This window comes from Pygocentrus nattereri, chromosome 15 (assembly GCF_015220715.1).
Source record: "Pygocentrus nattereri isolate fPygNat1 chromosome 15, fPygNat1.pri, whole genome shotgun sequence".
Lineage (NCBI taxonomy): Eukaryota > Metazoa > Chordata > Actinopteri > Characiformes > Serrasalmidae > Pygocentrus > Pygocentrus nattereri.
In genome coordinates this window covers 13,623,488-13,650,324 of record NC_051225.1, presented here as the reverse complement: position 1 = coordinate 13,650,324, position 26,837 = coordinate 13,623,488, and the positions used below count along the sequence as shown (strand labels likewise).

General features: G+C 40.0%; 1 protein-coding gene across 2 annotated transcripts in view; it reads right to left on the bottom strand.

The window, feature by feature from the left end:
- Positions 1 to 2,890: 2,890 nt before the first annotated feature.
- The window catches only part of cpne7 (copine VII), a 75,772-nt gene continuing 51,825 nt past the window's right edge, over positions 2,891 to 26,837 (bottom strand). For both annotated transcript variants that reach the window (XM_017707304.2, XM_037545426.1), the window contains exons 12-16: positions 13,673 to 13,727; positions 12,657 to 12,708; positions 11,045 to 11,178; positions 8,929 to 9,165; positions 2,891 to 6,810 (exon numbers count right to left, since the gene is read on the bottom strand). In XM_017707304.2, the coding sequence (XP_017562793.1) occupies positions 6,670 to 6,810; positions 8,929 to 9,165; positions 11,045 to 11,178; positions 12,657 to 12,708; positions 13,673 to 13,727 (619 nt within the window). In that variant the 3' untranslated portion in view covers positions 2,891 to 6,669. The remainder of the gene's footprint in view (positions 6,811 to 8,928; positions 9,166 to 11,044; positions 11,179 to 12,656; positions 12,709 to 13,672; positions 13,728 to 26,837) is intronic.

The following is a 26,837-nucleotide window of genomic DNA, read 5'->3' as shown; positions in this document are numbered from 1 at the left end:
GTTTTGTGTTTTTTTTTTTTTTTGTTTTGTTTTGGCATGCTTCAGTGCCGCATGCCTTGGTGGGGGGATCTGCCACGATTGGCCCCTCCCAGTCTCCTTATGTGCTTTTGTTTTGATTTCTTCCCAGCCCCCTTGTTTTGTGCCCCCCCCACTTGTTCCCACCTGTTTTCCACTTGCGTCCGGTTATCCCCGTTATCCCTGTTTGTATTTAAGCCTTGTGTTGTCCTTGTTGGTCTTTGTTTGTTTGATGTTTGAATTGTTGTTTGATATGATTCATGTTTGATGTTTGATTGTATGTTTGATATATGGTCTGAATTGTTTTGTTTGGTGTTCGTTCCTCTGGCCTTGGTACTTTATCCTGCAGCCCAGCACATAATGCATAAATGTACAAAGAAATAAACAGAGGTAAACAAATAAATGAACAGCTGTTATCGTAAAGCAATTCGCGAGTTCGGACTGTGCCTTCAACGTACGCTCACAGTATGAGGGAAGACATGCTTGGGCTGAGAATTTGGGCTGAAATTCTGTCTAGATCTAGAAAGACAGATGCCCCTTAACTGTGGTCGAGGGAGGAGTTGGGGTGGTGGTGGGGATTGGAAGGAGGAGGGGTTGCAAACATGGTACTTCCATTCAAATTTCAGTTATTCCATAACTCCACTTTACTCCACCATTCACTTCAAAAGATGCAGTAAAAAGAAACATTGCCTTTTGCAAAAGAAAAACAGTTCTGTTAGCTCACAAAAGAGTTTTGCTAGCAAGCCTATTTTTCTTGCGTTATCTATTGTAATCCAGACGTTCAAAAGAACACGGCCTAGAGAAATTTTGAAACCATGTTTGTGGCAGACTTTACGTTATCTTGAGATGTATAGGGTGATTCAAAAAGATTCCTCTGATTTTCATTATGTCTGTCCCTTCTGCTCTCCATATTGGATACCTGAACCTGAACTGTCTTGACCATGACCCTGGATTTGCCCAAAATAAAACTTGCTTATCTCAGCGTATGTGTCCGTCTCCTTGCTCCCCAACATTACACTATGTCACTATTCTAAGATGTTAAGTCAACACTTTGAGACAATAAGTCAATATTTTGAGAAAATAAGTTGATATACTGGGAAGAAAGTGGCTATTCTGAGATATTAAGTTAAAACTATGAGACAATATGTCATTATTTTGAGATTATATTATTTATATTTACAAGTTAATTATATTTTTGATAAACCAAAATATGGTGGAAGTGGACATCCACATATGTTAGATAAAGATGAGGAGGAGCTCCTCCCAAACTGTATTCAATTCCATGTTCTACTTTCATACGTTTGCCCTTTAGCATACCCCCACACAGAAACCACAGTTCATAAGTCTGTTTGTAATAAATCAGCTATCACAGCTCCCCAGCTGCCGCACGCATGAACCACAATGAACACTATTGTACAGTTATTTTATTGAGAGGTTTTTATTGGCCTTGATGCAGGATTAGGAGCACACACTACAAGATCGGGATTGCAGGAGGCGAAGACGGACTCCTCTCGCACCACATAATACTCAAAAGGAACAAACGGTACATTTCAACACAGAGTAATGCATGCAGTAAATTACAGCGTTCAAAAAAGGAGATAACATCAGTGATCCTGCGAGGCTCACTATAGCCTCCTCAGAACTCTCTTCCTCCAGCAGCAGAGGACAGAAAATACAGTTAACTGGTAAAATGATTTCCCAGCTCGCTGTAATCCAATAAAAGGATGGGCAGGAGCAGTAAGCATACAAAGAAATACAATGAAAGTCTTTTTCATTTCTGCAGAGTGTTTGGTCCTGTGGTGGACCAGAGAAGAGTTTGTCCTAAATGTGTTGGCTGTCTTCATATGCTGGCGGTATGACTCACATCTCTGTGACCTGCTTCCTCTGTATATATACACTGCTCCGCAAACTGGTATGCAGAGACCTGAGGGTGAGGTCTGGAGGCCCCACTCCTGATCCAGATTCTGGAGAGATATTAAAAGGAAAGTCATGCTCGTACAGCCCCCCCCCCCCGCCTTAACTCAGTCAGTATGTGTAGATGTGTATAAGATTATTTATGAGTATGAGGGCCACTGCCTCGGGAAAAACATTGCAGTGGCAAATAGTGACACAAAGTAATTACAATACAGTGGCCATGCAGCCCAGCATATAATGCATAAATGTACAAAGAACTAAACAGAGGTAAACAAATAAACGACCAGCTGTTCTCGTAAAAAAAATTTGCGAGTTCAGACTGTGCCTTCAACGTACGCTCACAGTATGAGGGAAGACATGCTTGGGCTGAGAATTTGGGCTGAAATTCTGTCTAGATCTAGAAAGACAGATGCCCCTTAACTGTGGTCGAGGGAGGAGTTGGGGTGGTGATGGGGATTGGAAAGAGGAGGGGTTGCAAACATGGTACTTCCATTCAAATTTCAGTTATTCCATAACTCCACTTTACTCCACCATTCACTTCAAAAGATGCAGTAAAAATAAACATTGCTTTTTGCAAAAGAAAAACAGTTCTGTTAGCTGACAAAAGAGTTTCGCTAGCAAGCCTATTTTTCTTGTGTTATCTATTGTACTCCAGACGTTCAAAAGAACATGGCCTAGAGAAATTTTGAAACCATGTTTGTCGCAGTCTTTACATTATCTCGAGATGTATAGGGTGATTCAAAAAGATTCCTCTGATTTCAAAGCACCATATTTTTACAACCGTGAGGTGTCTAGGAACCAATCACATACCAATTGAAAGAGGGGGTCATAGAGTCTCTGACTGTCACCTGAAGATGGCTCCCTTCAGTCTGAGAGGAGATGAGACCCCTAAACAGAAAGCGTTCTGCGTTCTCCACTTCAATAAAGGTTGTCATAACTGTGCAGTGTAATTTTCGTGGGCAGTGAAGCTCCAACAGCTCAGAGCATTCATCGTTGGTTCCACTGGATGATCTCTGAAATCGCACTGAAAGAGCTGTGAGTGCAGCGACACCCAACATGCACAATCGAGTATGGGATGAGTTTGACTATGGTGCTGATATTGTCCGTATAGCTGGAGGAGGTTCATATTGAGAACTTATAAAATCACATAATAAACGTCTCATTTAATTCATTTACAGTTTACTGCATTGTTCTGTAATGATTTACATGTGAAATAAATCATTTTGAAATCAAATGAATCCTTTTGAATAACCCTGCTGTTCTGTTATTCCATAACTCCCCTTTACTCTGCAATTCACTGCAATTGAATTCAAAGATGCAGTTGGAACGTCCAGCACAGCAGAACCCTCATTGCACTTTATTTGAAGGAAGAAATCCAGCCAGCAACAGCAATATTTCCAGACCCATTGTCTTAATAAGAACTAAGCCTTCATGTAGAGATCAAAGCCTTTCTGCCATCTACATTCATCTGATCGCATATGTGCTGTTATAAATCTATCTCTCCTGCCAGATGGACATGAACACGCTGCTCTTCAAAGCAGCGTGGAGCGCTGTGGGGGACCGAGGGGTAAACTAGAGTTTATGCTCATTTGCGGTCATATGTGGAGCAGGATGGCTTCGAGTGACATGCCGCTGTTGGTGCTGTACGGATGAAATACATGGCATTGCATCATTCGAAGAGCAAGTTTAAGGCAGCTCCAGGCAAGGCTGAGGCCCATCCATAAAGCATTTTACCGCTTTATGCTGCATGTTTAGAAGCAAAGTCTGTTTTCTAAAGATATGACGGTGGTGCCATCTGGAACACCAGGCTTGGATGATAATCATCATGTAGCATGAATACTGTATGATTATGCTCTACAATAAAGCTTAGGCAAGGTGGGTAATTGTCTAATAAAATCCAAAAATTACTCTGATTAATTTTCTTCACAGCAAATTCTACCAAGCAGGATTCATACATATTTTTACTCCTAACATGCTGTCACACCATGAGATGTGTCTCCAACATGATTACCAATACCAGGGCTGCTCTGGGCTCATTTACTGGTAAACCTCAATCATGTGATTGTCAGACACACTGCTCGGCTGGTTCCTATGAACAAGGACTTGATTAGCTTTTCTGTTACTGAATGCATTCAAATCCTGGGTTTGTATATATGATTTTCTTTAAATTGAGCCATGCATTTCCTTTGCATTGTTCTACTGTACCGTAATATCGCCTTAAACACAAATGAAACTTTATTTCAAGCCTTTGAAAAGACAGTGCGGTTCCTTTCATATATCCAGCTAAATCTCATTCTTAGCTGCATTAGCTGATATGTGTCACTGCCATTTTTCAAACAAAACTGCTTGCATCACAGTTCCATCAGGTTGGAAATCGAAGCAGCTAGTCTTGCAGAGCCAGTGGTGATTTCATAAAAAGAACATCTGGGGACAACCATAAGAAATCTGGGCTAAAGTCTAAAATCTTAGCATGACTGAAAAGTTCCATCAATAAACTTCAAAAGAACATGTAGATGTGTGTCATGTGAGCGGAAAACATATTACATGCAGTAAAAATAAACAACCTTTTGCAAAAGAAAATCAGTTCTGTTAGCTAACAACAGAGTTTTGCTAGCTAGCTTATTTTGCTTGTGTTATCTATTGTACTCCAGTTGTTCATAAGCCTAGAGAAATTTTGAAACCATGTTTGTGGCAGATTCCAGATGTACAGGGTGATTCAAAAAGATTAGTCTAAATTCAAAGAGTCATATTTTCACAACTGTGAGGCGTCTAGGAACCAATCACAATCCAAATGAAAGAGGGAGTCATAGAGTGCCTGACTGTCAGTGGAAGATGGCTCCCTTCCATCTGAGAGGAGAGGAGACCTCTGAGCAGAAAGGGTTCTGCATTCTCCGCTTCAATAAGAGTGAATCCGTCATAAATGTGCAGTGTGATTTTCATGTGCAGTGAAGCTCCAGCAGCTCAGAGCGTTTGTGGCTGGTTCCACAGCACTGGGTGATCTCCGAAATCGCACTGAAAGAGCCGTGAGTGCAGCGACACCTGACATTCTGTAATAATTTACCAGTGAAATAAATAATTTTGAAATCAGATTAATCTTTTTGAATCACCTGTCTTTATCAGATCACATCTTTCTGCTAAGCAGCTAGCTATTGTACCTAATGGCTGACGAGGCATTCTGGCGTTCCTGCTATAGAGTTCTTTTACAATCAGGCTGTATCTGAGTCATTTCTAACTGAATGTATGCCAAGAGAAGAATAAACCAGCAATTTTTCAAAATAATCTCTATTTTCCGTCCCTTTAGTATACAGGGACATTCATTTCAAAATTTCCCTACACTCAGTAAAAGACATTAACATACAACACATTTAGAGAAGAAGTTAATAGGCTGGTGCTAAAGCAAAATACTGGAATATTCCCTTAATAGCACATAAGTATGTGTATATGTAATAGTGTAATAGTAGACATTTAAAGTGAAAATGTTCTAAAGTTTAACTAAATTTTAGACATCTATTCCAATTTAGGTTGAGCTTGAATTCCCAGTGTTATTGGAATTGTGGTGGTATACAGAAAATTTCACCACCATGTAAAATTCCTTGAAAAACAAACATATTATAATTAACACCACCTGCCAGTTTTCTTCATGTGTTTGAAATAGTTGCCTGTGTGCCTGCATATCTCTGTAAGGAATGATAGGATTTGGCAGTGCCCCCCACACCCGCCACCTCTTTGAGGTCACTTATTATGATGCATAGAGTACATTAGCCAGCAACTGAAACAATCAACTAAGTTACACAGTTCAGACTTCAGACAGAATAACAATACACTGGGCTTGATTATATATTTTCATAAGGATCTGAAGTCTATGCTGTTCGAGGCTAAATGCGAGAGAAGGGTTTATTTGTAGAGAAAGGTTTCCACACAGACTGTTTGGTTTGGTAAAGCGTCAGGGATGCTCCTGTGAGACGTCTAGAACTTCAACCTGAACACAAACACAATGTGAAGTGTAGAAAGGAATCTGCTTGTTTCAGATTTACAAAATATGCCAGTCCAGTGCAGGCAGATTGGATGTTTTCAGAACTAATGAGCATGCTATTATCTGTGAGACACATCTACACATTACGGATTCTCTTAAGACGATTTTGCTTCATGTGTTCTCAGGTAAGTTTGGGTAATGACCATCCATTCTCTTCACACAAAATCCTTTAAGTAGCTGCCAAAAGCAGGATGATGAAAGGCCAGCAAAAAGCCTGGAGCTCAGAGGTAAATAAAAAAAAGGGCCAGAGAAGAAGATGAGCACAGCAGGGCGGGCGGGGCGAAGCCTGAAAGAGTCCTGAAAGGCATAGGATTTTAAAAAAAAATGCAGAGATGGCCTTTGCGGAGCAGTTGTAGAGAGCCAGCGGCAGTCAGAGGTCTAGGACTCTGGTGCGAGGCATGTGCAGATTACTGGCCTAAATGTCCTCATGCAATGGCTCTGTACAGCAGGCGGAGGGGAAAAGGCTCAAGCAGGCACAACGCCAGACCCAGGACAAAAATTCAGCCTTCAAACCTGTCCTTTCAGTCTGTATAAACACCTTATTTACGAACAGGGGAAAATGGCAATCGGCACAACAATATAGTGTTTTTTTGTGGTGTTGGTGGTGGTTTTCCTCCGTGGTGGCCCTCCCCTGACCATGCTTTCATTGGTCCAGTAGTGGGGGGTGCGCAGGGTCCCAATGGAGGTCAGGGCTCAGGATGGAATTGTTAATCTGGGGTGTTGGCGATGGAGTTTGGAGTAGAATCCAACACAGGACACATGGGCGGAATGACCTTGTGACTGAAGTACTCCACTACCTGTTTGGGCACCTCTGCAAGAACGCACTTTGCCAGGGCAGCAGGAGAAGCCTGAAAAAAAATTAAGTTTATAAATATATAAATAAATATATTTTTTCAAAATATTTTTACATTCAAAGTTAATAATCCACCAAAGCAGATATTACAGAGATTTTTGCCATGAATTACAAGCAAATGAATGCATAGGAATATACAGTGGGGTCCAAACGTCTGAAACCACTAGTAACAGTGCTTCTATTTTGCATTCAGTTCTAATTTGTTGAAAAGTTTTTAATTAAAAGGTATATAATCAGCATAACAATTTGAGTGAAAAGTGGAACCTTTGAAATATCCAGAAGCCTCTGATAAGTAGATCCAATCCCACCCTTAATGTTATTTAGCCCCCCCAAGTAAACATACATTACTTGTCCAAATTATCTATAGTTTATTCTTAGTCACAATATACTGCAATAGCAGTGCATGACCTGGAGAAGGCGCTGTTGCTGATGCAGTAATGCAGTGCTGCCTCTGTTGTACTACCAGAGATTGACTAACGTAGCATTACTTATATTTATTACTTATATTACTTGATTTCAGAGCCACTCGGTTCCACCTGATGGAAACTGTTTACTTTCAGTGTTTTGTGCTTATGATCATTTTAATAAACATCAGCGTCACTAATTAATGACATTCTATTAAAAGCCTGGTTTACCAAGAGAGACATTGGAGGATTTTCACCTAAAATGAGTTCATGAAGCCAGTCTTCTTATAAAAATGATAACAGGACATTAGAGCCGTAATTAATCTTTTAGTATTTTTACTTTTGATACATTTGAAGGCAAATACTTTTGTACTTTTACTCAAGTGAAGGTCTAAAGGGAGGAACTTGGTATGGTACCAGTATTTGCCATATATTGTTATTAAGTTTTGTCAGTGTCAGTGAAAAAGAGGCTGAAAGTGGCTTTCTAATCACCAGATTCTTGTTTGAATTTTCCCACTGTGAGAATGTAACTGCTGCAGCATTTATGATGGAAAATTCAAACAAAAAGCTGGCATCAGTTTTGTGTGAAAAGGTCACCATAACAGTTTTATATCCCTCAGTTCCTCAGGCTGTAGATAGGAATTAAGAGGCAGCTTATCCATCAAAGGCCTGTCAGATAAGATTTTACCAGGTAAAACAAATAATAAATAAATTATTTGATCATTATTTCATTGAGTTCTTGTAAATCTGAGTGTAATAAAGTTAATTTATTACTAAACACAGGACGATGGGCAGAGAAAAAAGGAGACTGACAGGACTAAAGGAGCAGATTTGATGGAGGTTAGGAGGGTGGAGTTGTAAAAGCTTTTGGTCAAAATTGAGAAAATATTTGTCACCATGACCATGAAATTCTCTGACCTAGCTTAATAAACATGTGTGAAGAGCAAAATGTCATTCTCTCCAAATGAATCAACTGACACTTAACTGGTCTACAAACTGTGTGTTTGAATAATAAATTTAGCTTTTATTGCTCGAGTTCAATATCATGGCTTGATTTGAGTCTGCTGTGAGTGGATGGATAAAGCAAGCAAATCCAAAGCTGTTGTTTTAGTAAATGTTGTTTTAGCACAACAAACAAAAAGTTTGTGATGTGAATTTGACTGAAAAGATGCAGACTCAAAAGCTGTTTCAAGAAAACGAGTCACGACGAGTGCACAAAGCATTAATATCAGCATTAGGGAAAAACACAGACCAAGCAAATGCAGAGCAAATTGTGTTAGTAAAACAAACAAAATAGGGATGATTTAAATTTGTCTGGACGAGAGCCAAAAAGAGCAGACAAGCGACAAGTGTATAATGAGAAGCAGCATAATGGTTGGGAAGCATTTAAGCAGTCTACATTCTCACAACTCAGGAATGAATGGATTTTTTTGCTGCGCACAACAGAGAGGGTAAAATAGCTTCTTCTGGAAAAAAGCTGTGGAGTTCCATGAGCCTTTTCGGCCCATCTGTAGCACTGGCATGGCTCTTTCTGCCTCTCTGGCTGCCTGCCTGATTCGACGCGGCCCCACTTGAGGGTAAAGCTGTTTCAGAAGCGCATCGGAGGACACGCTTGGAGGGCTCATGCGACAAAACTACAGAAGGGCTGCAATTTGCGTCCATCTCCAGTGAGTGCTGGGATCAAGTGAGGACTGTGGATATGGACTCACCGTTTTGAAGTCTCTGAAGGGTACAAACTGCACAATGTCCCTCAGGACAGGTTCTCCTTTGGGGGAACGCAGGACCCCATCATCTCCATCCAGGATTTGCATGTCGGTAAAGTCGGCATTGCCCACCCCCACAATGATGATGGACAGAGGCTGGTAAGACGCCCTCACGATGGCCTCTCGTGTGTCCGCCATGTCAGTCACTACCCCGTCCGTGAGAATCAGCAGGATGTGATATCGCTAGGAGAGTAAAAGGGCCTTATTACTCTGGGTACAAGTGGGGGGTGGAAAATACTTGAGTAGTTGTACTTTGTTAATATACTAAAGTATTACCTCAGTATTATTTAGGAATATTTGTACTTGAGTATCATTGAAATAAAATACTTGCACTTATTCCTCCTTATGGTTTAGCTCAGAGCCTCAAAGTCCTCATTAAATATATCAGACAAAGAGAGTTTCCTCTTTTTGACTTGCTAGTCAATACTGCACATTATTAAAACATCCAACTAGGGCTGAACGATTTGCAATTTAAATTATGGTTATTTTCTATACATTAAGCTTCAGACCTGAATACCCACTTTCTCTGGCTTAAAGGCTTGACACCTTAATGTAGTGAGCCAGAAAGCCAGTAAGTTGTGCTTGTGTTGTGGTTTGGTTGCCTCTGATTGGTCTAGCTCTACAGGCAATACACAACTCTGTGTTACTGTGTTAAATTTCCCTCTTAAAACTAAGACAATATGTTATATAATATAGGCTACGATTTAAAAAAACTGCAGATCTCGCTTTTTGAAAATTGCACTTTCTTAAACTGCGATTTTAATATAAAAGCAATTAATATTTCAGTCCTTCATCCAACCAAATGAAACTGTCCACAACTATGTTAATTTGTCTTGTGTGCAAAGACTGGTACCACTGACTAGTCACTGCACAGCATTTATTTTTAAAAACATTTACTTTCCACTCACTTTTATATACTGTTACATTAGTATAGTATAGTTTACATGTATGTATGTTCCTTAGTATGTTTTGACTTCAAGTTTATGTTAACTCCAAACTTTGATACTTTTAACTGAAAGTATTTTCGCTTACGTATGATTTCTCTGTACATTGTACAGCCCTCAGCAGGAGCAGGGCTTGACTTGCCGAGGTTGCAGGACAATGTAGTTCCCTTGTGTCCAAAAAAAGTGAGAAAATCCATCCTTCCTGTAAAGCATCGTGTGCCTTTGTGTTGCTGTTTTCTCCACATTTTAATTTCATATTCCATATTTAAGATTTACACACCACGTTGCCTTAGATGTACGAATGTCAAATGTGGAGGTGATTATGTAGAACTGTGCATTGTTCATTGGTAATGTAGTGTAGTGTTTGGTGCAGCACCTACTGCTGTTCAGTCCACAGATTTAAAGATGCGAACACTAGCAATAAATTGTGCAGGTCGTAAGATGAATAATATCTGAAAAGTCTATTTTTCCTGTCCAAAGAGGTTAAAAAGTAAATACTGCTACAGCTCATAACACTCCCCACTGCCCCTGTCCTTTTGAACCCTTCAATCTCCTTGACTGTTTTTACAATTCAACCACAGGCTACAAGCACAGCAAGCTGCCAGTCAATGGGCTAAAAGTAGAGGTGCTGGATAGATTACTGGCCTAAATATCCCTGGGGGATCCAGCCGGGAATGAACATGCAAAGTCTGCAGTTTGAATTCTTCACAGTTGGAGCTCATGCACTGAAATCTGATCACTTATGGTGAGGGGGGTGATCCTGAAGATTGAATAATGAATGAAGATCACTGCAAGGACAAAATGCTTGAAAACAGAGCCTGTCATGGGCCATGGGTACAATTTGGGTTTTTATAAAAAGCCTGAGGCCACACTGTTGACTTTAAAGCATGTAGCGTCTTAAAATATAAGATGATTTAATGGAATCCCAAATTAATTTTTGCATTGCATAATTACAAAAGTTGTTCCCTGAAGCGAAGCGATTTATATGCAAACACTTATATGCAATCACTTTGTCATTGAACTGTATTTGAAAAGGTGAAAACTGAAAACATTGGCGAGCTTCTAAAATTGAAATTGCAGCATGGTGAAATATGTGCCACTAAGGAGGACACACTCACCGAGGCGTCTTTGATGGGCTCCTTCCCAGCTGCCTGCTTGGCTATTCTGTTGATAATGGGGGCCACATTAGTGGGGCCATAGAGCTGAATCTTGGGCAGGCAGTTCTGGTAAGCTTCTACCACCCCCTGAATTTCTGATTAGAGAGAGAGAGACAGAGAGATTGACAGAAAGAGAGGGAGAGAGAGTGAGAGAGACAGGTATCATTTGTGCTGTGGAAGTCCACTGCTTTCTGAAAGATGTACTGGAGCTTCTGTAACACTGGCAACATGGCTAAACCAGCAGATTTTGGGATCAGCTTTAAAGAAAAAGATAGACTTGGAACTCTCCCTTCTATGCAGAATTGTGAAAGGAATGGAGGAAGCCTAGGATTCTCCACGCCCCTCACTCATTTCCCCCAGCATTCTTGGGCTTCAAAAGAGCAAGGAAAAGGAGGTCAGTGCTGCTTTGCGGAGATGTTCTCATCTCTGGCCACTGTGTATATGAAAATAATTTGGTGCAAAAACCAGAAATGTGGCAAAAAATATGTAATCCTTACAATAATTCATAACAAACCTATTGTGTAATAACTGTAGCCCCTCCCACCAGCCCAAACCTTAAAGGGACATTTTTTTCAAATGTTTACATATTGATGTAATATGTAAACATTGTTAAACATTTCTTTCAGTCCCGAGTCCATATATATAGTAAGGTATATATATATATATATATATATATATATACACCTTACTATATAGGTGCACTTTGTAGTTCTACAGTTACAGACTGTAGTCCATCTGTTTCTCTGATACTTTGTTAGCCCCCTTTACTCTGTTCTTCAGTGGTCAGGACCCCCATGGACCCTCACAGAGCAGGTACTATCTGGGTGGTGGATCTTTCTCAGCACTGCAGTAACACTGACCTGATGGTGGTGTGTTAGTGTGTGTTGCGCTGATATGAGTGGATCAGACACAGCAGTGCTGCTGCACTGCACAATGACTGTAGAAACAAGGAGGTGGTCATAGTGTTATGCCTGACCGGTGTATATATACACTATATTGATACATATACATACACACACACACACACAGATTTTATTTAAGCATGTAGAGAAAAGACTGTTTCATTCTGTTTGAGGGGGTAGATCAAGGTTTTGATATTCAGTAATGAAAGAAAAAAGTCCAGTTTAATTACCTCAGCCATAGGCATTGCACTCGGCTGGCCTCAAGCAGTTTCTGAGTCCACCATATCCCGAGACCGAGACAATACCAAGATAGGAACACCGTACTTCAATACTACCACTTTCAGTGAAAAGCTATAAGGGGTTTTTCATCCCAGACTGCTATTTGAACGAGGCTCAATACACAGCCTTCAATGAAAACGAGGCTCATTTTTTTCAAATCCGCACTAATAACAACAGCTTGTTGAATTCTAAATGATAGAGATTGGAAAATGATCAGGAAAAATTTAATTAGCATAGTTTTTAGTTCATAAAAGCACACTAACCTTATAAGTGGATCTCATGGGTGGTAAAAAATTGTAGGATATGGCCGTTAATCATTTATGATACACCAGGTAAGGCTGTGTGTTCATGTGAATTTGTCTCTGACAGAGATGACTGATAAAGCCTCTTACCTTCACATTCATCATCATCTGGATTAAAATTGATGGCAAAGTCATGCGACACCTAAATGGGGAGAGAAAACGTGGTTGAACTCCAAAGAGCAGTGCAGATGAATGCATTACATTCAGTCATAAAGTCAACCTCTTTCAGCACCAGAGCTACTGGAAGTTTCAAAGAGACATAATTTTCCACTGCAGATTTGAAGGTCATAGTTTCAGTTAACAGAAAGGCTCGGAAAACAGCAGCAGGCAAAAAAAACACACACACAATGCAGCGCTTGTTCGGTTCGTCTGAATGCTTAAAAACATGACTTTCTGCAACCCCATGCAAGAAAAAAGGCCTTATGGTGATATAAAATTACATTCCTGCTCTCAGCATCTCTATTAGAAGTCGCAACAACAGCAAAACGTGGTGTGATGTATGGGTCAAATTGACTGTATTTCTATTGTTTTTTTTATTTTGTTCTGTTTTATTCATTTATTTTCTACTTTATCCACTCCTGATTGGGTAGAAATGTGCTGTAGCCAAGGCATAACCCTCTTCACACGCTTTCCCCTGGTGCCAGTTAAAATGAATGCCTGCCCTCCATACTCAAGGTCCAATCTGGCTAAACAAATGTGCTTGTGGAAAATGAAGTCCCGCAACCTCGCACGGTCAACAACAGGAGTGGCCTATGCATCCAGCCATTATTTTAACTCCCTCTGGCTTTTTTCAGCCTTTTTTTGCCCAACTGGGTTGGAATATCAAGGGAGGAAGAAGCCGTGAATAGAAACGCACTCCATTTGTTATTTGACAGAGGGAGGTCTGGTGAATGAGGGAGGCCATGGCATGAAAATCAGGTCTGTATATGTGTAGACTCCACTCCATCTATAGGTAAATACAGAGATAGAAGATATGGCCTCTCACACAAATCAAATTCCAGTAGAAAAGCACTTCGTCAAAGTCAGAGGAATGAAAAGAACATTGGGAGCAAATGCTAAATCAAAAGACCGGAGACAAAGCCAAATAAAGGGAGAGACACTCTTACCTCATAATTGGGTGGAATTCTTGCACCGAAGCCCAAAGCTGAGAATCTTTTGTCACTGTAATAAATAAAGAAGCAGAAAATGTTCAGATTTTTAAGAAGTGTTCATGGTTGACTGAACTACAGAGGGGTGGATCAATATTGAACTATCAATACTCAAGATATAAAATATTTACAAGAATTGTTTTCTTTAACTAGTAATAAAATGTCATATTTGTTTTAATGAAACTGACTGTTGTTCGATGTTAAAAGGAAAGTAAAAAAAAAAGACTGTAGCACAAAATGCATAGAATAGAAACATGAGTTATCAAGACATATAACGATAGACATAATAGTAGATTATTACAATCACCTAACACCCAAAATGTCTGGAAATATTCATAATTTCTTAAGAGACACAACTTTACAATAGTAGGTCGATGAATAAGCACATGCAGGCCAGGGATGTAGGTATGGGGGGCCTGGGGGGCCTAGGGTGTACTACTTGGAAGCCAGAGCTCCATCAGATTTTAAGTATTAAAAATGTTCTTCAATGCCAAAGAAAATATCAGAACACATCAGGTCGTCATTCACAAAGGCGCTAAATTCTTGCGTCCTGCTGACTTTTTTTCACCTGAGGTTGAGCCTGACAACATTTAATACTGTTTATACTGTAATCTGTGATCAGTCACTCGTTACAGAACTGACTCTCTGTGTTTTACTTTCTTTGCCAAGTTGAATAACTTCCCATCCTGTACGTCTGATGCTGTTGCTTCTGTTGCTTCTTCTGCCTTGATTGGGTGCCCACTGCTCGCAGGCCTCCTGGACTGGTTTCTGGACATTGAGCTTCAGACTATCTAACTAACCACTGCTCTGCCTGTTTTCCCCCCGTTTTCTAGTATAATATTTTATACTAATGCTCTTTGCTATCCAGTGTTGACCAGAGGAGGACAGGCTCCCCTTTGGAGTCTTGGTTTCTCTCAAGGTTTCTTCCTCTTGCTCTTAGTTTTTCTTGCTCTTAGAGTTGTTCCTTACCACTCATGGGGGCTTGGACTTGGATTTTTCTGTAAAGCTGCTTTGTGACAACACCTGTTGTAAAAAGCATTGTATAAATAAACTTTGACTTGACTTGACTTGACTTGGCTTTGCTTTGCTTAGGTCATCACAAATTTTTGGCCATTGTCATCACCATAGAAACGTTTACACAGCTGCATGCAAAAACACAAAAAACAATCCTTGTAAACAGCTTTAACCTGCTCCACTGTTTCTCCTGTTGGTGAGAACTTAGTGGAGCTCTGCTAGTTCCTACAAATTAATTCCTTACTAGCAGGTCTTAGTAATTAACCAAGGTGAAGAAAACCTTGGTCTTCAACCCTTCGCCCCGGAAATGTAAACTTTGTGCTGCAGAAGGTAGAATAAGGTAGGACTCAAGCCTTTAATCACCTGGGTATGCTGTCTTTCTTGATAGTAACATTAATATGTTAAATGAGAGTTGTGAAATTGTGTGTTGCATTAAATTTAAGTGTTTTAATTTAAATAATTAAAGTGTTAAATGGGAATTCCATTTTTTTCTAAATCTCTTCATAAGTAAAAGGTTAAGGCATAAACAAACTCATTCACATTGGCTTGATGTTGGTGTTGGTTATAGGAATCAGATAGGTAAAGAATTGAATGCCTCTAAAAGCTTCCTCAGATGAAATGTTTATGAATATGCCACTTAATTCATGATACATTGGTTTAAAGAAAAAAAATGTTTTTTTATTATTTATTATTATGTAACCATTACTTAACATTACACATAAAAACCCAAATGACATGTAGATTCCCTATTAGTTTTGGAAAATAAATAAAATGGCTACATTTATGCTGTAAACATCACAAGCCCTGGTTTCTATCAACACTGTAAAGAAATCTGAGTTAAGGCAAAGAGCCATTTCACATCAAACCACTCTGAGTGGTGGTGTTCACATATTAGTGACTTAGTGAATATGCAGAAACTTTGAAACATTGGTGGAATTCCCTTTAGTGTTACTGCAAAGACAATGAAACACACATATATATATATATATTTTTTTTTTTTTTTTTTTTTTACTGATATGCGCAAAATGAAGTTGTTAGCCTTCGTATTATTCAATATCAGATCAAAAAGAAAAACAGTGGTATCACCCGTTCTCAGTACAAACTGTTATTAACCCTGGCTGCTCTCTGTTATAATTATACACCTGACCCGTCCATGTTCCACTCAAAAATACCTTCTTCTGGAATAACTTTTGCAAGGCAGGGTACGTTTTGCCAAAAATTCATTCACCTTTTAATAGCGTTTGAAATTAAACAGACTCCTAATTTTCATATTTTGACAAAAGCAGAGTTTGCACTGTGTTTTCTTGTTTAGTTGGTTTAGAGTGAGCAATCTAGCTTTCAAAAAAAACTATAGGAGGCAGGAGGGCGGCACATGGCAGACATGAAGGGAAAGCCAAATCCCAGACATTTTCAGCCTTTTTACAAAGGGGTCCAGACTGGATGGGGGCCAGTTACTTATTGCCAAAAGTGAAATAACTCTCCTTTTAAAGGCATAGACCCCCCCCCCCCCCCCCCCCCCCACGAAGCCAAGGACATAGTAGAAATTTTGGGGTGACCCCTTTAAAACCACACATGCACCAGAGGATTTTACAGGTCATGTACATCAGTGTTGACCATCAGTAAAACATATTTCTGTGTTTCTATCAGTACATAAAAGTTGCGCAAAGCTGCCTTTATTGTTGGATGCACTGTGACATTTTCAGAACAACATACAAAATCATTTAGAGATAAATTCAGATTGGTAAGAGCTTATAACAAATCAAATTTCAGAGCACTAACCTATTCAGTGTATTCATATTTATGTGGCTTTTATTTATTAATATTATTTATGTGTCAAATGAATGCAACAACAGCATTAGGATAAATGGAGAAGAGAAATAGCCATGGTTTTGCAATAATAACTTAATAAATTTGCTTAATAAGAAGTTGCTGCTGCAAGAGGAGGTTGGATTTGAGCTACAGCTTCAGTGTCTCTGCTGTCTTGTCCTCTGAATATTTATTGTAATGTTTCATAATGTATTTTGTTAATAAATTGATTACATGATGCATGAGGCACAAGAAATTACTTTGGCTCTCAATGAAAACGTATTCTGATTCCCATCTCGCCAAATTTGTTCGTTCTCACTGTTCACTTGGTGCTTTTTGCCAGTAAAGTAAATTAATTTGCTCTTACCCTTTAGGCAACTTTGTTAATCCAACATGGTGCAACACTCTGTAAGTTTACTGCTACCACTGACAGATGAAAGAAAAAACTGCAACACACTGGCTGACAGGGCACAGGCCAATTAAAATCTGACCACAGATCACCTTTGCCCCGGGGCTGGACTTTGGACACCTCTGGTCGACAACTTAGAAACCTCTGGCCAGACGTGTTTTTAGGTCTATAAAAGAGGGCTTATTGTGGAAAAACAGGACATATGATCACCCTAGATTAATGTGTTTTTTGCTAGTGTTCTGTAAAGTGTGTCCAACCATGCAACAGTTGGTCCAAGAAGAGCACATCTGAGTGAGGAGCATGTTTGGTCAGTTACTTTACACATTCACATTACCAACAGGACTAGCACGGCACACTGCTGTTCTCTAGGTACATGTGTCATTGGTGCAGTGAGTGGTGGTGGGCAGCAGGGACCGCACAGGGATGAACGGAGCCATGAGGGACAGAGGAGACGACATGGAGGCACAGCGGGCAGCAAGGGCACACAGCTAATCACTCAGCAGGCTTCTGCTCTCAGCCCAGAATGGGGAAAGGCAGAGGATAGAGCAGCATGATGCCTTGCACAGCGGGGGGGGCGGCACAGCCGCAGCCGTGGATCACGCTCGGGAGCCGCAGACCCACAGCTATCAGATGGAAGTGAGCAGAAGTTCTACCGAATCAGAGCTTGTCTTTCAACAGCCTAATGACAGCCTGGAGTACTATTAGTATTCTGCATGCTATTACCAGAGGTTTCAGAAAAATTTATAGCGAGCTTCAAATCTCTCAGCAATGCCATCGCTCTCGCCAGCTGATGAGACATGATTAGAATGAAAGACTCCATTTAAGGGGATGTGGAATATCATTCTGATCTGGTCTGCAACAAGCATTCTTCACAGCAGCCCAGCACTAATGCGTTAGCACTCAGGGCTCGCAAGAAGTTCAGCTGATTCCCCCCACATTAGTGGCCTGCTTGCCTTGAGGCACAACTCTGTTTCACCCATTTAGAATGTTTTTTCCCACTGAACCATGGACAGTAACGCATCCATCTCCAGCAGCACATAATCTCTACCATAGTTCTCATAACAGCATGCTAGCTGCAGATGTTAACAAGAGTAATTAGCCTTGCTAATTCATTTAGCATAGCAGGGGGAGATACTGAGATAGTCCCACAAGGCAAGTCACAGGAAGCGCTAGTGTTTGGGACAAACTTCACAGTTTTGCCTTGCTCATCCAGGTCCTCCAGCTCCCTGCTGCCTCTTGTAATCTCCTTACACTTCCCTCTTCCCCCCTTTCCAGATGCAGTTGAAGATAGCTCACAATGCCAGTCACACAACTCTCACCTCCGTACCCAACCTGGGGAAGGAATCCGCTTCCGTGCTCTACAGAACAGTAGAAAAATGAATCGTCTGACATGCTGTTATCCGTCAATAAGAATTACAACACAAGCACATGATGGAACTCTGCTTGGAGAGCAAAAGCCTTCTCACATCCATGATTGAGAGGCGAGCTGTTCTGACAACTGTGACATCTTCCCACACAGTCAACTGCTTACCAAATGGGTAACGAACTGTGCCATGTCAGCCTCCCCAAATGCATGCTGCCTTTTCAGACTGTTGAGTCAAAATAGGTCAGAAGAGCTAAGCCCTTATTAGGCAGCCATGATCCATTTATTCAAAAGAAAGTTAAATGAATACGCAGCCTGTAATTTGGAGTGTAATTACAGTGCTGACCTTTATCACAGTGTCCTGGCAAGTCTGATTTGGCATTTAAGCTTCTTTCGAACCCCGCCTGACCCACGTTTTCTTCACGTGGCCACAGACGCTAATATAGGCACATCACATCACTGTCAGAGACGAGAGAAAACATTGTCGAGCAGCTGTGTCTGCAGGCACAGGCACTCTAGAGGACATCCATCTCTCTGAGCAAGAAAGCAGAAGTGGCTTTAAAAGCACTGATCAATTAAGAAGAGAAACACAAGAGCTTTTCACACTTCCCTCCAAGAGTTTACTCGTGGAAAATGCTCTCTTTTCTTTTTTTCCTTTCAACAACACTTTCTACATCCCTTCCGAGGGAAATACATTAGTGAGTCTTAGCTAAGCGGTGTGTTTAAAGTCAATGTTGGAAATACATTTCCAAATTCTTCTAGAACGTGATGTGTTTCCAAATGAAACAGGACACTCTGGCAGTAAATAACTGAGGGCAGAAATATGATTTATTATTTGTTGAAAGCTTGATTTTAATATGTACTTATGTTTATATACAGTATCTCACAAAAGTGAGTACACCCCTCACATTTCTGCAAATATTTCATCTTTTCATGAGACGACACTATAGAAATTGATAACAGTATAGAAACAAAATGAAAATTGGCTCTAATTTAGTCAGTGTACTGCTTGTATAACAGTACAGATTTACTGTCTTCTGAAAAGAACTCAACACCCAGACATTAATGTCTAAATAGCTAGCAACACAAGTAAGTACACCTCACAGTGAACATGTCCAAATTGTGCCCAATTGTGTTGTTGTCCCTCCCTGGTATCATGTGACTCATTAGAGTTACAAGGTTCCAGGTGTGAATGGGGAGCAAGGCTGTTAAATTTGTAGTTTTGGATATGATTAGCTCCTACTGGCCACTGGATATTCAACATGGCAACCTCATAGACAGGTTCCACTCAGAACAGGCCTCACCAGAATCGACCAAAGAAATTGACGCATGAGTGCTGTCAGCATTGCTGCAGTGGTTGAAGAAGTGGAAGGTCAGCCTGTCAGTGCTCAGACCATATGCCAAACAATGCATCAAGTCGATCTGCATGACCGACATCCCAGAACGAAGCCTCTTCTAAAGCTGGTGCACAAGAAAGCCCGCAAATAGTTTGCTGAAGACATGCCGTCCAAGACCATGGAACCATGTCCCATGTCCTAAGACCAAGATAAACTTGTTTGGCTCAAATGATCCAGCATGTGTTTTGGCACCCTTGTGAGGAATACCAAGACAACTGTCTATTGCCTACAGTCAAGCATGGTGGTGGTAGCATCATGGTCTGGAGCTAGCATTGTAGGCTTGACCTGGCATCCTTCAAGATGCATGGAAGACAAGCATCAAGATTTTTCTCTGTACTGGCACTCAGGTGGTAGAATGAACTGTCTGATCAGCGGAGTCTCTCACTGTCTTCAAACACAGACTGAAGACATGTCTCTTTACACAGCACTTAAATGAGCACTGAGTTAAGTAACTAATGGTAATGTATTGTACTGCACTTAGTGAAATGTGTAGCACTGTGCTGTGTTTGACTCTGTTCCTTTCTATCTGGGTATCAACATGGACTTCTGTTTCTAGCAGTATCTGAGCTCAGGACTGACTTTCTCTCTAACCTATTGGTAACTAGCAAAAATACTTTCTCTAGATAGGCAAAGCACTTCTTGTAAGTCGCTCTGGATAAAAGAGCTAAATGCTGTAAATGTAAGTTATCGCTAAAATAAACCCCTGTACGAGTACCTAATGTCCATTATCCATTATCTGCTGACCCACTTTACAGCCTCACAGCATCACATTACGGCAGAAAACTTTAGCATAATATTTGCAAACTTTAGCAAATATTTGAACTACATCATGTTCATGTTAACGTGAACATGTGTTACCACTGTAACACACCAATCCAACCAAACTATAAGTAAGAGAGTGAAGTGAAGAGAAAAAAGGAGGTTGCCTGCCAACATACGTGCAAAATGCACAGAGAAATAAGAATTTTTTCTTTTGAATGTGACCCAGGACATGAACTAGCTAGGCAGGAAAACATTTCTTTTGATTCCAGGATCACTTTAAATAAGATACTGGAGAAGTGCCCAGGTACACAGAGTACGTATTACTCAAGGTTATCAGTTTGAGGTATTTTCCAGTATTGAAATAACTATTTGGGTCCTCGTTAAAGAGTAAAATATGAAAGATGTTTGTATGATACTAAACCTGAGTGTTGTATTAAATCCAGCAATGCTTCAATGAAAAATAAAAGATATGAATATGATAAAACACGGCTTAAAAACCGGTGATCAGACTTATCTGAGAACAGTGTGGGCATGGTTCTCTTCTCTGTCTAACACTCCAAGCCTGCGCCACCACTGATATGGAACTGATAAAATGGACAATGAGTGTAGAAACAAGGAGGTGGTCATAATGTCATGCCTGATCGGTGTGTAAAGGCTAACAATTCAGATAAACAGCAAGAAAATGTTTAATATAACTGTAAAATTATATATGCCACTTAAAAGGCGACAGTTTTTATTATATATTATTTATGTCAAATTAAATGTGACAGTTCTGCAAGTAAGTATACTGTGCTTTGCTACTAAAAAGTGCAGCATGACCATGTCGCTGAGGACACAGTATTGAGGACGTGACTGAGAACGCAGAGAGTTTACCGCCAGCTCTGGTACGGCTTTATCGCTAATTAGGCTAATTACTCCAGCTGGTAGTTCCAGAAAAAGTGAAAATATATTTCTCAGACAAAGTGACATGTTGGCACACTCAGCAAAAATACCTCCGGCAGAAGATGACAAGTCCTCATCAGGAATCAGCACTGTGCTGGTTAACGTTAGGTCATTAGCTCCTGAGGAGGCATCCTGGTACTTATACAACATGAAAACCGTTCATTTCCTGTGGCTATTTGAGAATGATAAATCATCCAGTGCTGTCATGTAATGTAAGCTACAGTGCTATGCTAAATTCTTGAAGTCTGTTTTTTCCCCTCTTTGTAGAGAACTGGTTTCAAGTGTTCTTCCCACCTTGGAATGGAAGACTGCTAACAAACTCGCAAGTGTTAGCTAGCCTACACTGTTAGAAATGAAGGTTCTGTTCAGGTACATTTTTCATTTATCAGGTACAAATAATGTAAATGTGCCCTCAAAGGTACAGCAGCGATAAGGTCCAATTGTTTACCTTAAATAAGTTTTTCCAGGTGAAAGGTTTGTATTTGTACCTTTTCATAACCGAATGTTTTTAAAACAGAGTGTGTGGAGTCAATACAGCTTAGAAAATGTACATTTACTGAATTATTACTATTATTATTATGGTACAATTATGTTCCCTGGCTAAAGGTACTGAGATATTCCCTTGAAGGTCTCACCCCAGTGACAAGAGGGGTACTGCCCCAGGGACAGTTTACTGCCTTTATTTCTGAGTGTAGAATACCCAAATGATAGCTAGTTAGGAAGCATTAGCTACAGCTTTTCTAAAATAACTGTGTAATTTAATGCACTTTATGTGGATACTACATGAAAAATGAAGGTACTGTACCTTTCTTCATACTTGTGTAACTTCACTAGTTAGCCTACATGTCTCATTCAGTCAGAATAGGATATGTTTGTCTTATGTTTTGAGTTTTATTCTGAGATAAACCAGGCTAATGACTTCATCCTTAGAAGAAAAAAAAGGTCCCACTTGACATTGTGTCTCTAATAGCTGTGTAGTTACAATGTAACTACTAATGATTTAGTCACCATTACAGATGAATTACAGAAGTGCAGCTTATGTAATTACACATGTGTATCAAATTCAGTTTTGCCTCATGTAATTATACAAGCGTATCTTAATAGTTCTAACAGTCTATTCTCTCTTATTAAGTGACCCTTATTAAGTGACCCTTATTAAGAGACCCTTATTAGTCCCACAACGAGGAAATTTCACCTCTGCATTTAACCCATCCGTGCAGTGAAACACCACATATATTCTAGGGAAGACACACACTAGGGGGCAGTGAGCACACTTGCCCGGAGCGGTGGGTAGCCCTATCCGCAGCGAACAGGGAGCAGTTGCGGGTTAGGTGTCTTGCTCTAGGGCACCTCAGTCACGTACTGTCGGCTCAGGGGAATGAACCAGTTCCCTAACCTCCAACCCATGATGGCCCCCTGTAATTACACAAGGATCATAACACAAATGCAATTACATTTGTAATCAGACTGGATCAGCATTTTTTTAGAAGTTTTTTCTCCAACAGTAAAAGGACATATTTAATTGACATTGACATTACTTACACTGTATCTGCCAGCTTTATTAACATTTGACTAGCATTTATATTGCTAATGCTGTGACACTGTGACCAGTTTCAGCTTTAAACCATTCTACAACGTGATAGTATAGCAGATGTGTCCTTAAAATGCAACTTTACAAAAGTTAATTTCATAACTTATTACTGTACAACTGTACATTGGAATAGTTCAATACTAGTGTATATTGTGTATATATCTATTTTCAGAGTCAGTGTATAAATATATATATTTCTTTTTCTTCTTAAATATTTATATATACTGCGATGGACTGGCGACCTGTCCAGGGTGTATCCTGCCTTCCGCCCGAAGACTGCTGGGATAGGCTCCAACACCCCCCCGCGACCCTGACGGAGAAGCGGCTTAGAAAATGGATGGATGGATATATATATATATATAAGGGGGCTACATACCTAAGATTTTCACCCACTTTCCACCTGTGTAAATGTGATGTGACAATAAATGAGGTTTCATTTGATTTGAATTAAATGTGTTGTATTAAACCCAAAGCAATGTTTATATTACCACTCCTTTATTACACAGGACCTACATAACAACTACACAGGACCTGTCCACTTATTTTGCAGTGCAACTTTAACACTGCACTACAGGGATGTTCCTGTGTAGAAGGTAGTTACATTAAGCAAAACTGAAGTTGATACATGTGTAATTATATAGGCTGTACTCCTGTAATCTATCTGTAATGTTGACTAAATCATCAGTAGTAACAGTGTTGTTGAAGTTGGTATTCATGTCTAACTACACAGTTATTAGAGACACTTAAAATAAAGTGGGGCCAAAAAAAACACTGCCAGACTTTCACTTTTTTTTTCTTAAAAACGATTTCCCAAAAGCAAGCCCAGCTGAAAACCCACCAACCGAACACTTCAGCACTGTCAAGTCACCAACACAGGCCATGGGGGTTCAGGATGTGGCTCAGCACTGTAAAAGGGCTAATCCAGCTTTTAATGAAAGCCCTGAGGACAGGGGGACAACCTGCAGCGAGTCAAGCAGCAGGGACGGGGTGAAATTAGTCATATCTGTTGGCCAGAAGCCCATTTGCTCTGACAACAGATCAGAACAAATGCAAAAATAAATCGCATCAGGGCTGAGGCCGGCGCGTCAAGATTAGTTAATTATTTTCGGTCCAGTAGGTGAGTCATGGTGCCGGGGGCCAAAAAAGGGCTACTGGCTCCACTCTATGCTGACAGACAGCGTGTGCACAGAGACATAAGTGTTTATGTGTGTATACACAGCCAAACACACACCAATACACCTTAAATGGAAAAGAAAGGAAAGCAAACCTTAGTCTGTTTATACTGTTTATACTCAGACTTGTGTTCATTTAGCAGAATTATATAAAATTATTTTTTAAAAAAGTATCAGCATCAGACAGATGTTTAGATTTGAGCTATATTTCAAATCAATATATTTATAATATAATATTAATACTACATATTATACTACATAAATATATTACTACAGAAGAGAAGAACATATAGGTGACAGTGGGCATCAGCTATGGTACTAGATTCACATATGAAGCCATAGAAGAACCATTTTCGGGTCCTTATGGAACTTTTTAATAGACAGTTCTTTAAAGAAGCACTTCTTTGAACGTGATGTGTGAAGAACCTTAATTAGGTTGAAAGAGCTTCCATATAATGTAAATGTAAAGGTTCTGTATGCCTTTGAAAGTATTTTCACTTTCACTAAAATGGTTCTTCTAGATAGATAGATAGATAGATAGATAGATAGATAGATAGATAGATAGATAGATAGATAGATAGATAGATAGATATGTACAGGTAACAGTGTATAATAACAATACTGACTAAATATGTGAAGATATGTACAGATAACTGAATATGATAACAATACAGGGAACCCTGGTCTTGGAGGGCTAGATTCCTTTGGAGAATTTTCGTGGTGACTCTGGCTCTGCTGGACTTTGTTCCCCTGCTTGGTGGCACTGGTCAAAAACCCTTTTTTTAAAGTGCACTGTGCTAAAACATTAGCATTTTATTACTTTACTACATTAGTAACCCTATAGAACTAAATCACTGTCCAAACAAAACCTTGTCCGAACAAAATCTCCATTTTTGTTTTTGTCAGTTTTTGACACGATTTGAAAATGTAATGTGTAAATTTCATGATGAATAATCCAAAAGAAACAGCCCAAAATGACTTGGGGAAAAAAAAAGTCTAGTTCCATTGACTTACAGTCAAAATAAAGTTACTATTTGGAGATATATGTTTTTTTTCTGACAATAGCAAAATGTTAAATGTTGTTATATTTCTCCAGTTTACAGTTTGTAAATGTTTATCAATAAACAGATTAAGATTAAACAGTACTGTTGTATCTAGTCCTAAGCATCCATGCTATTTGTAGAAAAGTGTCCTGTGTTCTACACATGTACAGGGTGCATTACGCAGGCAAGGTTTAATCAATATCTACCCATTTTTGCCACCATTATCAAATAAATAAATGAAAATCTTGTTGTATAAAATTCTTCCAGGCTTACGTGTACCTTATGCCACTGGAGGCCTAAACAGATGCAGAAGGCAAAGAGGAGGTGCTTTCAAATGTGCTGGTGACGCTTTTGCTGGACTACAGAGATAGCGGTGCCTCTTCACCTAGAAGGAACGCTATCTTGAGCATCATGCACTGTATGGATTTGTCATTTTGCCACCTTAACACTGCACACAAAGTTCAATCAGATTTGACTTTGACCCAGATTGCCGCTTAACGCTCCAAAGCCCAGGCTTGTTTAACTTAATGTGGCACTGTGCAGACCGTTCATCGCCTGGCTTGGTGCAAAGTTTTATTTTGGGTCAGCATCATTGCTGTGTCACAATGACATACAGCAGTAAAATCAGGCAGCTGCGGTTTTCAGAGCCAGATGCTGCAGAGTCAAGAAACAGCTTGATGATGACAAAGTTAATCCTCATTAGCCACATTTACATGCAGCCTATTAATCCATTAATAAATCCAACTAAAAGCTCAGTCGGAATAGAATATGTTCATGTATACACTCGGTCAGAGTAGTCTAGTCTGATTAAGGCCATTCGGAGTACAACTTCTATCCGATTGAACGAGGTGGGTAATCCTGTAAATAATCTGTTAAATAGAAAAATAATATCTGTTGTAAACACCTGTATCTGATTAAATTAATTAAGTGATACTTTTTTAATCCCACAACTGGGGAAATTCCACCTCTGCACGTAACCCATCCGTGAAGTGAAACACCACATACACACTAGTAGTGAATGCTCACACATTAGGGGGCAGTGAGCACACTTGCCCAGAGCGGTGGGCAACCCTATCCACTGCACCCTGGGGAGCAATTGGGGGTTAGGTGTCTTGCACACCTCAGTCATGGACTGTCGTGCTGGGGATCAAATCGGCAACCTTCCGGTCACGGGGCTAGTTCCCTAACCTCCAGCCCACGACTGCCCCCAATTACATTCCCTTTACATTCCGTGTCGGAAAGTTGAAGTCCGTTTTGCATGTGCATCGCGTCATGTTGGAGCAGAAACTGGTGGAGACGAAGGAGACAAAGTTTATGCTCTAATCTTTAAAAGACCAAAACAAAACAAGCCCAGAATGTTATGTATGATGTATGACCATTTTTTTTCCATTGGATCTTCATTTTCATAATATAAAGACCAATCCTGTTTTGTTTTAAACTGAGATACATCTGTTGCAAAACTGTTCTTGAAGAACTGCTGATCTGCAGTGCGCTTGTGCAGATGTTGAAGCACAGCTAAAATCCAGTGGTGAGCAAGTCAGCAGTGCGCGCACCAGTTTTACATGGAGCGAAGCGCAAAAACACTTACCATCTGAAAGCGCCCTGAGGAAGCATTACAAAAAGC